The 14911-nt window shown below is 36.6% G+C and overlaps 1 protein-coding gene across 1 annotated transcript; it reads right to left on the bottom strand.

The window, feature by feature from the left end:
• Positions 1–2781: 2781 nt before the first annotated feature.
• On the bottom strand, positions 2782–8533 carry SCG2 (secretogranin II). Its single transcript, XM_060015504.1, has 2 exons — positions 8313–8533; positions 2782–5126 (listed from the first exon to the last, which is right to left on the bottom strand). The coding sequence occupies exon 2, from the start codon at positions 5110–5112 to the stop codon at positions 3262–3264; it is 1851 nt and encodes a 616-aa protein (XP_059871487.1). The 5' UTR covers positions 5113–5126; positions 8313–8533; the 3' UTR covers positions 2782–3261.
• Between the last annotated feature and the right edge of the window lie 6378 nt (positions 8534–14911).

The raw sequence follows: 14911 nt of genomic DNA, 5'->3' as shown, positions 1-14911 counted from the left end.
ATATTGGAAAGATCATCTTTATGAATATTGAAAACAACAAGTATGAACACAGTAGTAGTGCTAGAAAAAGTGACAGTGATCAGGACCTATATTTAATGCGTAAGGGTAAGTGACCTGGGGCAGTAGATGTCTGCAACAGTGGGGGTAAAGGGTGGGAAGTAAGTGATGGCATGAGATTCAAAGTCGGATGTTTTTATGGAAGAGAGAAGATGTACTGTAAGCAGCAAAGAGGAGAAAGAGAGTTTCAGGGGAAACAGGAACCTCAGAGGAGAGGCAGGTTTCCCCCAGAGAAGGAAGGTTAAAAAATACATTCACAGAAGAGTTTGAGGATGCAGGGGATTTTGCTGATGACTGACCTTGAGTATCAAAGACAAATGAAAAAAGATATAGGATATGGGACAGAGTGGGAATTGGGGTCCAAAGAAGTGATATACAAAGTTTGGAGGTGTCAGTATGGGAAATGAGGGATGACTTGGAAGTCTTTTTATAAAGGGCACCATCAGCTTAGTCCTAACTGTCCCCAAAATAGGTAGGGTCAAGAGGCTGGGAGTGTTGAAGGAAGGGAAGGGTTGGTAGGTTGTGGTCTTGCTGAAAGCATACAGAGTGCTAGGCCACCTGACTCCTGTCAAGGCATGGACTCCTACAAAGGGGTACAGTCGTAGTGCACCCTTCCAACGGTGGCCTGTAGGAGGCATTTGTGAGGAGGACTCAAGCTACTTCCTGACTTCTGCTGAAGGAGGCTTCTTGCCAGGGAAAAGGGCAGTGTTGCCCTAATCCCGACTACTTTGTCATCCACATCCTTGAATGATACTTAGAGCTTAGTTTCTTATGCTAGTAAGCAATGTACTAAAACACTTATGAAAAAATACCTTTAGATCAGAAATAAATAAATCTGATGACTCGATAGCTGGGTATATGGTGATGCTGCAAAAAGGCAAAGATGCTTGCTGACTAGTGTCTGAGAGAAGTCAGGTAAAGAATATATATCCCAAATTAATATATTTCCCCAATTGCCAATCCTGATGCCAGAAATGTCACTGTTAGAGAATCAGGGAATTTCAACTGTAACTGAGACTTTGAGAAAAAGCAGCACAGTGTAGCAGAATGAGTGCAGGGTTTGCCAGCCCACTAATGTGTGTGTAAATCCTAGCCTGGGGCCTCATCAGCTCTGTTGTGTCAATTAACTTGCTCTCGTTTTCTAACCTCCCCGTAGAACATTCACACATCACAGTGAAGAACATTCACACATCACATGTCACTGCTGGGTGGACATGTGCCAAGGTCTCATTTTGCTTAGGGCAAGCATGGAGAGAGTCACGTGACTGATTTAGGGTACTAGGAGTGGCTGGCTGCATGAAACAGAAAATCAAAGAGAAAATGTAATGGGCAAGTGGTGTATGTGAACATCTGCAAAGCATGGCATATAAATATGTACTTAGACTTTAAGCTGCACAAATATCCTGGATCTCTCCATAATCTTAAATTCATAGTACTGCCCCATGAGGTATTTGAGTAAAAACCACTTATTAGAAACACTGTAGAGACAATTCCCCTCTAAGGTCTTAGATTATAGATTCTAGAATTCCATGAAAGTGTATGATAATTGGACAGAAAAGAGTCTGGGCAAAATTACAAAATAGGAAACCCTGCATTTAGTGTTTTCCCCAAGGTGAGCAGGGCCTTCTCATTGCCTTTTAATCATTCCAGGATTGTCCCTCCCCCCCACCTATCACACACACACACACACACACACACACACACACAACTGGCCTCCCTTGGAAGTGACCCATACTGAGACTACATAAGCCTCCCACCACCCCACATCCAATGCCCCATCCCTCAGCTGAAACGGCCCTCCCCAGAGAGGCAGTGTAGTGAAGTGGTTAAGAACACAGGCTTTGGCAATTTATAATATTGGGTGACTTGGGGGAAGTTATTTAAACTTTCTGAGTTTTGCTTTTTCTGATGTAAAAGGGTGATAATAAGTGACCCTTGACAGTGATACAGTACAAACTGAACGAGATAAAGTGTTTAGTATCGTGCCTGGTGCAAAATAAATATTCAGTAAATAGTAACTCTGATTTATTTCCTCAGTTTTTTACGACCACTGTTGCTTTGTTGCTCTATATATTTTCTTGCTGCTGTTGTTGTTGATTCCCTGTTGATATGTCAGGATGCTGATAGCATCTACCCCTGAAGTGATGCACATCATAACAATTATGTACTGCTTAGCCCACTCAGGATTCTCTCTAACACGTGGACAAGAGAGAGGGCAGCTGAGGTATTCCCACTGTGCCTAAGCCATTCACTTACCTGACAGTCAGTTTGCGGATCCTTTGGCCCCTCTCAAACCATACAAAATAGTAGCAGCCTTGTCTTCTGGGGACCAGGGTGACCTGAGAATAGGTAGATTGCTTCCAATATAGTAGATTGCTATAACTGTTTCTGACTGCACCGTACGCATCTCTTCTTTTTCAGTGCTGGTTATGGAAGACTTAAATGTTTGCATTTATATAAATCAAGGGTAAAAGGTATAAATATGATACCAAAAGTCTTATTCCATAATCATAAATATGAGAAAAACTACAGGCAAGCGTTAGGTAGTGGGCTGCTAGAGGATGTTGCATTCTACAAATGTGCAGTATGGTCATATGTTTAAATTCCTTATTTCTTACCTGGATAGACTGTGGAAGGTGATGCTTTTCTCTTTTAGCTCCATACTGCTTGCTCCATAGTCACCGTCTCTGGTTTTCCAGAATGAATAACCCACAGTTGTCCAGAAATAACATTTATTAATCAACAACAAAACACACAATAGAAAAGGCCTTATAAATAAAACTATATGTTTATAATGCTTTATTTTTTTTTGCTCCAATACTCCACAAAACACTACAGACAGTAACAAAATAATTCAATAAGTATTAAAAACTTTCAAGAGAATTATAGGACACTCTTTGTCATATGTGAGCATCAACAATGCCACAGCCATTAGATACACTATTAAACACTATCATAGATATCTTTCTTGAATAAGGGATATGATTAGTATTTTTATTCAGAAGTCATAACATTTACACATATCCATACACGAGAACAGCTCAGAGCTAGTGAAGTAGACACCCCAGTGAAATGGAATCACCTGCCTGTACATCATTTAAAGGTATAACAGTGTTAACAAGATAGAAGTCAACACACTAAAGAGAAATGTTGGTGTTTGCTTGGGGTGGGAGGGGTGAAAGTAGGGCAGTTAATGAAAGCTGCTTACATATTTTCCATTGCTCTCTTAGCAATATGCTCCCTTCCCTTTTCTGCCTTTTCTTGGTTGAGGTATTCCAGCACTTTCATTAACAGATCTTCATCCAAGTACTGCCTGTTGGGGGTATCGTCACTCTTCGGGGACCCCACAGGGAGCCTTTTGCTTACCAAGGCCAGTTTGTCAGTCTCCTGAGAGCTGTGTTGATTCAAACGCTCTTTGAGGGCCTGCTCGATTTGGTTCTCTTCCTGTAGATCATCTTCAGATGAGCCTTGACTAGGAACTCGCTTCACTTGGTTTGAATTCATGATCTCAGGGTATTTAACTAGCATCTTGGCCAAGTATTCTCCTAATTCTTGATCCTTGTCATTCAGCTTTTCATATGCCATTTGTCTGTTTTCAACATCTGGCATCCAGACAGCTTTGGGAAGTTGGTTTGCTTTAGACCTTCCAGGACCATAGGGGAGTCTTGACAGAACCTTCTCTTGGTTATACTGATTGGGAAAATATGGAGGCTTTTGATTTGCTGCATTTTCCATCCCTAAAAGATTTAAAATGTCCTCAACACTGAGCCCATCTGGTAGAGCCTCTGCCACAGCACGACCAGGTGTTTTGGGGTAGCCATTCTTGGAGAACATCTTATTTTGGAACAGATCTGGATGGTCTAAGTCAACCTCTGAGATGTCTTCAGGGTCAAGGGGAATTTCAAGCTCCTGCTCTGGTTCCACTGATACATTTGGCTTCTCTCCAGTTTTGAGCATTTCAATTAAGTCTTCAGGGGGTATTTGTAAATTCCTTGAGATTTCAATCAGCTGATAAATAGATTGAGAATCAAGTGGTTTCTCAAAAAGCCTGGTTGCTCTTTCCCCGTTTTCCCCATTCTGTGACCTCCCACTTCCCGCAACATTCACTAACCTTTTCAGATAGGCAATTACTTTGGAGACATCATCTGAGAGTTGGTCTTTACTCTCTTTCTGGAAATCTTCATCCTGGAGGCCCAGCTGCCCTGAACGCTTCATTTCATCATTGACTTGTTCATTTTTTTCTGTATTCTCTTTGCTGTCTCTTACCTCTTCCTGGGTTTGACTCTCTATTTTTTCCTCTACTGGGTTCCAATCTTCTCCCCCAACCACGTCTTCATAGGCAATGTTATTAGCCTTGTAGATATCATCTTCATCATCTGTGTAAAGTTTTTGCTCCTCGTCAACCCTCTCACGCTTCTGGTTGTTTGGTCCCGTCAGTTTCCCCAGCTCTTGGAAGACAGATTCCAACGTAGCAAGGCTTTGAGGAGTGTATTGTTCCTCTACTATTTCATTTGTGCGTTTAAAGGGGTTGTCCCTGGAATTCTCTTCATATGTAGGAGGGAATCTCATGTGCTTGAGCTTTCTCTCCGGCCACTGTTGAGTCTCATAATCATCAGGCATGTCCACTGGAAAGTTCTTTTCTGAATTCAAGGCATAGGGCTTGTTTTCTTTTGGTGCAGACTGGGGCTCAATTTCAGCCAGTCTCAAAGCTTCAAGTATTATCTTCATCCACTCATCTTCACTCAGGGAATCCCTTGAACTTTCTGGCAAGTCACCATTTTCTTTTTGCTGAAGGGGAACAGAGACACCTTGGTAGGGATTGTAGTCTAGGCTGCTTTCTTCTTTGTGAGCTTGTTGTCGGAGCTTTTCTATGTACTCCAAAGCCCTGATCATTTCAGGACTGGGAAACCTTTGGACGTTTTCCAATCTGATATCTGGTTCCTTCTGAAGCAGCTTGTTTCTCTGAAATGAAGCTGCTTCAGCCTCAGAGAGGAGGAAAATTAAAGAGATGAGAGACAGGGCTGCTCCAAGCCAGTGAGTCTTAGCTTCTGCCATGTTTGAAAGATTTCCTTAAAGCACAGAAAACATGAGTTAACACAAATGAAACAGACTAATAGACGCTATAGCAAAAGAGGTTACTGACCATTGAGGGGAAAAAAGAAACCATAGTAGAGATTATTCCACATTAATTTAGGATGACTCTTTTTAAAATCTATAAATATTTCCTACACAATCCTCACAAGCTAACCACAGGAATCTTTAGCAAAATTGTTAGCCATTTGCATCAAATTTGTATGGCATTCTCTTGGTTAAAATAATAGCAAAAACACTGATAGGAAGTTTCTCAAATTTTATTTTTTAATTTATAAAACATGTTGTTTGTTTTGTAGTATGCATTGTTCCTGTTAAATAAAGACTTTCCAAGATGAGTTTTAGTTATCGTGTACAGCAATCCTTCTGAAATCACTGGCAAAAAAATTAGCTGGCTTAATTTAAAACATGCATGTACACACACACACACACACACACACACACATAGAGTTATCTCCTTATCAAAAACCATGTGATTTAGTTCCTGAATTGTCCATCTAATTTGTTGTAGAAACACAGAAAGCAGCAGTGACATTACTATATATGATGAAGTGATACACCATGTTAATGTTAATCATACTGAATTATCTTGTGGATGAGTCCCATTCACATACATTTTCAGAAATAACTTGTTCTCACTCTGCCACTGAATCATACTATTAATTTTGGAAGGTCTATACCTTAATGACCTCCAGAATATGGGTCTTCTCAAGTCCCAGCTAGTAGGTAAACCTAATGAAGTTTTTCTTTAAATATCCCCAAAGCAGTATTTATTTACCCATTGAATTCCAAAATATTTAATTTAGAAGTCGGTATTTTATAATTACTCATCTTGATTGACATGTAATAACACACAGGGTATTGTCAGGACACACAAGCACAATAGCCAGAGTTACAAAAAATAATAAATCCATGATATCCAGTGGAGTTTATTTCAGTGTAAATGTACTAAAATATAAACTGTTTTAAAATATCTGCACTCCATATTTCTTCTAATAATTTTATTGTGACTGTCTTGTAAAATGCAATCATGGTTATATTTTTCCTCAGCCCTCAAGAGTGTATAGTAAATAATAACAGATGCTACAGAGAGAACATAAGCTTTCTTAACCAGTCTATTTCTGAACTTGTGAGCGTTCAGATTCAGCTTGACTTATGTCTGTGTCTATTTGGGTGTGGACCTATGAAATCTTAAATGACTCATACTGTTAGAAAATCTTAAAATAACCACTATGAAACTCCCAATTTAGATAAATACAGACAATGTGTTGAATTCTTCCTACTTAAAATTTTTCATTCATTTTTTTTCTCCAAGCCCTGATAGTCTCACGTATGAATTAGCAAAAGGATTAGTTTTTACATATATTACATTTGGAATTGATAGCATTTAAACCTATTTTAATAGGTTTAGGTTGCAATTTTTGTTACAAATAAAGTAAATGTAAAAGAATTTTATGTTTGTTCATGATATTTTACTGAATTATGGTTTTGTGATATATAAGCTAAGTTACGTAGGTAAAATTATCTACTAGCTTAGACATCAATTGTAGAAAATATCATTGTTCACTAGATTATATTGGTATTTAAATAATGTTCTCAGTTTTTAGAACCTAAAAAAAGTTGTAATTACAGAAATTTCTTTAGCACATATTTATTTATTAAAATGATTATTAAAATTAGTTAGTAAATATATACATTTATTTAAAAGATCCCCATTAACTTGACTACTTAATTTACTGAAAGGAAAATCTTTAAAGGCATGTCAGAGAAAACTTCTAAAATATTTGCTATGAATCAATGTTTACTAAAGGAAATTGTATTCATAAATTCTTAGGTTTGAGTAAAAGTACATTATGCATTCTTCTTTATACTATTTCAGGATTAATTTAGATTTGGAAATCAATTTTCAACACTGGCATTTGGACTAGTAGTTTTAAGAATCTTAGTGAACTTACTTTCTTTGAGACCATTATCCTGAAGTATTTTTAACAGATGGGTTATGTGCTGGTCTTTAAAATCATTGTCTTGTAGGTGGGCTTCGCTGTGGAGTTGGGGCAAAATACCCAATGCAGCTATTTAAACCACAGCCTAACGAGAGCTACTGTTTTGTCATTTATTCAGATTCAGTTTGGATGACATAGTTATTGCCTTTGAGTAAGACTCAAGGGATTTCTTTCCCAGGTAGCAGCTCATCTAAGTAGTGAAGGTGGTTTCAACAGCTCTAATATTTTATATAGAGTTTGAACTAAAGCCTTGTAAGTTAAACTGTCTTTTCTATTGAAATTAGACTAGAGCATTAACAAATGCAGTTGGATATATCAAATTTGAGCAATTCAACTAGTTAGGATGCAGAAAAAAGAAACACTTGTCCCATTCAAAATATTTAGCAAAATATTGCACAACCTCTTTCAACCAAAGCATAATAATAATAGTTTTTACAGTTATCAATGGTTTCCTCATACATTCCAAATTATGATCTCTCTGTAATCCATGGTCATATCCAACCTGTAACCCAAGATAATATTTCACCCTGAATAAACAAGGAAGCCCATTCTAATCTTACCTTCCTAGGACTAAAACTAGGAAATAATAATGTAAGCCTTTTCAGAGTATACCAATTGGGAAAATAATTTTATATAGTTAGTTAACTTTGAGCTCTTGCAAGGTAAATGTCAAAGGGGAAAAAAAACCTAATTCCAAAATTGGTTACTTCTATCACTAACGTGTTTAACAGCCTTTGAATCATTGGAAACCTACTGTTAAGAATATTAAGCATATAAATTATATCCTTGGCCTTGTATCTGGTTCTTAGGGGAAGAAACAATAAATTAAGGAAAGAAACAAAATATCAGGCTTGGTTAACTTTACATTAATAATGTGTATTGACACAAATATCCTAAACTTTTTCATGCTTCTTATATATGATTATGTAAATAGCACTACGGTTAGTAAATACCTAACAGCAAGTGGTATAAATCACAGATTCGATCATATATATGTACACATATATAGTGTCCTTACACTGGCTGATGAGCAGCAGGTTGCTGTTCAGCTATTCTATACATACAAGCTTGCCAAACGGTCTTTTTCTTCTTAGCTAAGAATTAAGGAGAGAACATGCAATTTAGAACTTTCAAGTAAATCAAAGGGAAAAGCAGTCTTACCTCTTTTTTATATGGCAGAGAACGTCCACAGCACGTTCCTCCTGGCCCGCTGCGTGAGCTGCTCGGACCGTTTCAGCACCCGGACAGCTCCTCGGCTTATAGAGAGCCGCCGCGCCTGACACTGCACTGCCACACTGACGTCACCGGCTCAGCCACAAACCCGAGCATAGGCGAGCTTCTTCAGAGAGAAAATAAGCACTTTATATATCTTAAAAAAAAAAAAAAAAAAAAAAAGTTGCATGCTTACGCCACCTGTCTTTTTGTGGCAAAAACTGCAGTTTCCTTTTTTTTCTTTTATCAAAATCTTTGAGGCTTGAAATAAAATGCTTTGCACAATTTCCCTTAGAAAGAAAAATCCATCAGGTAGACATGGCTAATTGCAATATAATCTCGTCTATGTTCTAATAGCTTGTGATAAGTGTTTCCTCTTGCTGTTGCTGTTGTAATCGTCGTTATAAGAAAGTTTTACAGACAAGGACTATTTTTTTTTTTCCTTCAGTGGTCACAAAGAAATTACATTACCATTCCTCATATGCTCCAAGAGGAACAGAAGACACATTATGAATATGAAATCATATTTTATATCATAACCACAAGGAGCATTGCTTTTAAAACCATATTTATTTGAATAAAAAAGTTTTCTCTTTTTTATGTGAGTTACCTTTAAGGCTCTAACGAGTTGGAATTTTGCTTTAGAGCTTCAATATAATTTTGAAGTGAGCATTTCTAAGGTCTCAGGTCTAGTAATTAATAATTTTATATGAATCTGTTGGCATCTTTTACAACATTTGATCTCAAAAAGGGAAGTTCAGAAGTTGAAAATACTTCCAATAAGAAAAAAAAAACATATTCACTGTTTGAGGAAAGTGTGACACATATGTAATTATAATTCATTTGTAACTAAAGTTATACTATGAATATTTTCCTTCTCCAGTTGAATCAGATGAATTGAATACCTTCCATAAATGGGACCAGTTTAGGGAATAATATAATACTTCCAACTCCAACCTCTCAGACTTGTAGTTCATAATCATTCCTGTGCTCTACCAGGTAACCTGATTATATATTTTAATAATTTATATAAGTCTAAATTTGTAACTTCATTTTATTAAAGATATGATTCTCCTAATAACAGTATATTTTGAAATATACTTTAAGTATACAAAAGAATCTTGCTGTATAAGAGATCCCTTTTGTCTCTGTTAAATGAATAATAAGCCACTCATTTATCCATTCAGTAAGTTGTAATGCCTACTAACTGCCAGATACAAAGATGACGACATATATATTTGTATGTATATATATACATATATATATATATATATATATATATATATATATATGCTCTTTTTTTCTTTTGAGGATCCTTTGGCCTGGTGGGGATGAGAGACAAACAGATTATTTTGACTTTATATAAATTGGAAAGTACTAAGAAAGATGTCAGCCAGAACAGACAGCAGGGAGCATGGTTCAATCTAGAAATTCAGTGGGGGTCCTGGGAAAAGAAGCCTGAGCTGAGATTACTCATTACCAGCTTTTACTTAATGATTTCTAACGATGCTAGGTAAACCACAATACGCTTGAACTCCTCAAGGAAATAGAGATAGTTTAAAACCTTAGGGAAAAAAATAGTCTTGGGAAAAGTAGCCCTTCATTCTCTCTCTTTGATCTCCTGGTAAAGCTATTTGATTCCTAATGAGTGGTAGACCATCATTTGTGGATTGACATGGAACTCATACAGGCTTAAACTGGAGTCCTGTGGCCAATTTGTCTAATCTATTTATGCCTCATAATGGGATTTTCGAGCAAGGTTAAGCACTAGGTTGGAGAGACCTGAGTTAACAAATCTCATTTCTCAAGCACCACCTCAATGAAATCAGCTCATTTGCAGACATCTTTGTTAGTTTACACACATGATAATATGTTTTTAAATCTTGACAAAGATAAGCCACTCTGAGTTTCACCTGATTTGCTTTCCAGTAGTTCTGTGTGGCCAGTGGAACCAACCAGTATCAACACAGCCTCAGAAAATTCCACAAGGTAACTCTTAGAGGGTTGAGTAGGTTCATCAGAGGTCTCAACAACCCTCAAGGAAGTCGCTCTTTTTTTTTTTTTTAACAAGATGAATAGATTCTCGGGATGTAATGCACAGCGTAATGACCAAAATTAACAATATTCTATACTTGAAAGTTGCTAAGAGAGTAGTTTTTTTTGAATTTTTCAATTTTATTTAATTTATTTTTTTATACAGCAGGTTCTTATTAGTCCTCCATTTTATACACATCAATATTTACATGTTAATCCCAATCGCCCAGTTCATCACACCCCCACCACCCAGCTTTCTCCCCTTGGTGTCCATACGTTTGTTCTCTACCTCTGTGTCTCAATTTCTGCCCTGCAAACTGGTTCATCTGCACCATTTTTCTAGATTCCACATATATGCGTTAATACACGATATTTGTTTTCTCTTTCTGACTTACTTCATGCTGTACGATGGTCTCTAGATCCATCCACGTCTCCACAAATGACCCAGATTCGTTCCTTTTTATGGCTGAGTAATATATCATTGTATATATGTACCATATCTTCTTTATCCATTCGTCTGTCGATGTGCATTTAGGTTGCTTCCAAGACCTGGCTATTGTAAATAGTGCTACAATGAACATTGGGGTGCATGTGTCTTTTTGAATTATGGTTTTCTCTGGGTATATGCCAAGTAGTGGGATTGCTGGATCATATGGTAATTCTATTTTTAGTTTTTTAAGGAACCTCCATACTGTTCTCCATAGTGGCTATATCAATTTACATTGCCACCAACAGTACAAGAGGGTTCCCATTTCTCCACATCCTCTCCAGGGGTTGTTTGTAGATTTGTTTGTTTGTAGATTTTCGTTGTTTGTAGATTTTCTGATGATGCCCATTGTAACTGGTGTGAGGCGATACCTCATTGTAGTCTTGATTTGCATTTCTCTAATAATTAGTGATTTTGAGCAGCTTTTCATGTGCCTCTTGGCCATCTGTTTGTCTTCTTTGGAGAAATGTCTATTTAGGTCTTCTGCCCATTTTTGGATTGGGTTTTGTTTTTTTTTTTAATATTGAGCTGCATGAACTGTTTATATATTTTGGAGATTAATCCTTTATCTGTTGATTCATTTGCAAATATTTTCTCCCATTCTGACAGTTGTTTTTTTGTCTTGTTTATGATTTCCTTTGCTGTGCAAAAGCTTTTAAGTTTCATTAGGTCACATGTGTTTATTTTAGTTTTTATTTCTATTACTAAGGAGGTGGATCAAAAAAGATCTTGCTGTGATTTATATCAAAGAGTGTTCTTCCTATGTTTTCCTCTAAGAGTTTTATAGTGTCCGGTCTTACATTTAGGTCTCGAATCCATTTTGCATTTATTTTTGTGTATGGTTTTAGGGAGTGTTCTAATTTCATTCTTTTACATGTAGCTGTCCAGTTTTCCCAGCACCACTTATTGAAGAGATTGTCTTTTATCCATTGTATATCCTTGCCTCCTTTGTTGTAGATTAGTTGACCATAGGTGCATGGGTTTGTCTCTGGGCTTTCTATCTTGTTCCATTGATCTATATTTCTGTTTTTGAGCCACTACCATATTGTATTGATGACTGTAGCTTTGTAGTATAGCCTGAAGACAGGGAGTCTGATTCCTCCAGCTCCACTTTTTTCCCTCAATACTGCTTTGGCTATTCAGGGTCCTTTGTGTCTCTGTACAAATTTTAAGATTTTTTCTACTGGTTCTGTAAAAAATGCCATTAGTAATTTGATAGGGATTGCATTAAATCTGTAGATTGCTTTGGGTAGTATAGTCATTTTCACAATATTGATTCTTCCAATCCAAGAACATTGTATATCTCTCCATCAGTTGGTATCATCTTTAATTTCTTTCATCAGTGTCTTATAGTTTTCTGCATACAGGTCTTTTGTCTCTCTAGGTAAGTTTATTTCTAGGTATTTTATTCTTCTTGTTGCAATGGTAAATGGGAGTGTTTCCTTAATTTCTCTTTCAGATTATTCATCATTAGTATTTATGAATGCCAGAGATTTCTGTGCATTAATTTTGTATCCTGCCATTTTACCAAATTCATTGATTAGTTCTAGTACTTTTCTGGTGACATCTTAAGGATTATCTATGTATAGTATCATGTCATCTGCCAACAGTGACAGTTTTACTTTTTCTTTTCCAATTTGTATTCCTTTTATTTCTTTTTCTTCTCTGATTGCCATGGCTAGGACTTCCAAAACTATGTTGAAATATAGTGGTGAGAGTGGACATCCTTGTCCCATTCCTGATCTTAGAGAAAATGCTTTCACTTTTTCACCATTGAGAATGATATTTGCTGTGGGTTTGTCATATATGGCCTTTATTATGTTGAGGTATGTTCCCTCTATGCCTACTCTCTGGAGAGATTTTATGATAAATGGGTGTTGAATTTTGTCAAAAGCTTTTTCTGCATCTCTTGAGATGATCACATGGTTTTTATTCTTCAATTTGTTAATATGGTGTATCACATTGATTGATTTCAACATATTGAAGAATCCTTGCATCCCTGGAATAAATCACACTTGATCATGGTGTATGATCCTTTTAATGTGTTGTTGGATTCTGTTTGCTAGTATTCTGTTGAGGATTTTTGCATCTATAGTCATCAGTAATACTGGTCTGTAATTTTCTTTTTTTGTAGTATCTTTGTCTGGTTTTGGTATCAGGGTGATGGTGGCCTCATAGAATGAGTGTGGGAATGTTCCTTCCTCTGCAATTTTTTGAAAGAGTTTGAGAAGGATGGGTGTTAGCTTTTCTCTAAATGTTTGATAGAATTCACCTGTGAAGCCATCTGGTCCTGGACTTTTGTTTGTGGGAAGATTTTTAATCACAGTTTCAATTTCATTACTTGTGATTGTTCTGTTCATATTTTCTATTTCTTCCTGGTTCCGTCTTAGAAGGTTATTTCTTTCTAAGAATTTGTCCATTTCTTCCAGGTTGTCCATTTTATTTGCATAGAGTTGCTTGTAGTAGTCTCTTAGGATGCTTTGTATTTCTGCGGAGTGTGTGGTAACTTCTTCTTTTTCATTTCTAATTTTATTGATATGAGTCCCCTCCCTCTTTTCCTTGATGAGTCTGGCTAATGGTTTATCAATTTTGTTTATCTTCTCAATATACCAGCTTTTAGTTTTATTGATCTTTGCTATAGTTTTCTTTGTTTCTATTTCATTTATTTCTGCTCTGATCTTTATGATTTCTTTCCTTCTGCTAACTTTCGGTTTTGTTTGTTCTTTCTCTAATTGCTTTAGGTGTAAGGTTAGATTGTTTGTTTGAAATTTTTCTTGTTTCTTGAGATAAGCTTGTATAGCTATAAACTTCCCTCTTAGAACTGCTTTTGCTGCATGCCATAGGCTTTGGATTGACGTGTTTTCATTGTCATTTGTCTCTAGGTATTTTTTGATTTCCTCTTTGATTTCTTCAGTGATCTCTTGGTTATATAGTAACGTATTTTTTAGCCTCCATGTGTTTGTGGTTTTTTACATTTTTTTTACCCTGTAATTCATTTCTAATCTCATAGTGTTGTGGTCAGAAAAAATGCTTGATAAGATTTCAGTTTTCTTAAATTTACTGAGGCTTGATTTGTGACCCAAGATATGACCTATCCTGGAGAATGTTCCATGTGCACTTGAGAAGAAAGTGTAATAGGTTGTTTTTGGTTGGAAAGTCCTATAAATATCCATTAAATCTATCTGGTCTATTGTGTCATTTAAAGCTTCTCTTTCCTTATTTATTTTCATTTTGGATGATCTGTCCATTGGTGTAAGTGAGGTGTTAAAGTCCCCTACTATTATTGTGTTACTGTTGATTTCCTCTTTTATAGCTGTTTGCAGTTGCCTTATGTATTGAGGTGCTCCTATGGAGGGTGTATATATATTTGTAATTGTTTTATCTTCTTCTTGGATTGATCCCTTGATCATTCCATAGTGTCCTTCCTTGTTTCTTGTAACATTCTTTATTTTAAAGTCTATTTTATCTGATACGAGTATTGCTACTCTAGCTTTCTTTTGATTTCCATTTGCATGGAATATCTTTTTCCATCCCCTCACTTTCAGCCTGTATGTGTCCCTAGGGCGGAAGTGGGTCTCTTGGAAACAGCGTATAGATGGGTCTTGTTTTTGTATCCATTCAGCAAGCCTGTGTCTTTTGGTTGGAACATTTAATCCATTCACGTTTAAGGTAATTATCGATATGTATGTTCCTATGACCATTTTCTGAATTGTTTTGGGTGTGTTTTTGTAGGTCCTTTTCTTGTCTCTGTTTCCCACTTAGAGAAGTTCCTTTAACATTTGTTATAGAGCTAATTTGTTGGTGCTGAATTCTCTTAGCTTTTGCTTGTATGTAAAGCTTTTGATTTCTCCATTGAATCTGAGTGAGATCCTTGCTGGGTAGAGTAATCTTGGTTGTACGTTCTTCCCTTTCATCACTTTAAGTATATCATGCCACTCTTTTCTGGCTTGTAGAGTTTCTGTTGAGAAATCAGCTGTTAACCTTATGGGAGTTCCCTTGTATGTTATTTGTTGTTTTCCCCATGCTG

The sequence above is a fragment of the Delphinus delphis genome, chromosome 7, assembly GCF_949987515.2.
Source record: "Delphinus delphis chromosome 7, mDelDel1.2, whole genome shotgun sequence".
Classification (NCBI taxonomy): Eukaryota; Metazoa; Chordata; class Mammalia; order Artiodactyla; family Delphinidae; genus Delphinus; species Delphinus delphis.
This window is presented reverse-complemented; position numbering and strand designations above follow the sequence as displayed.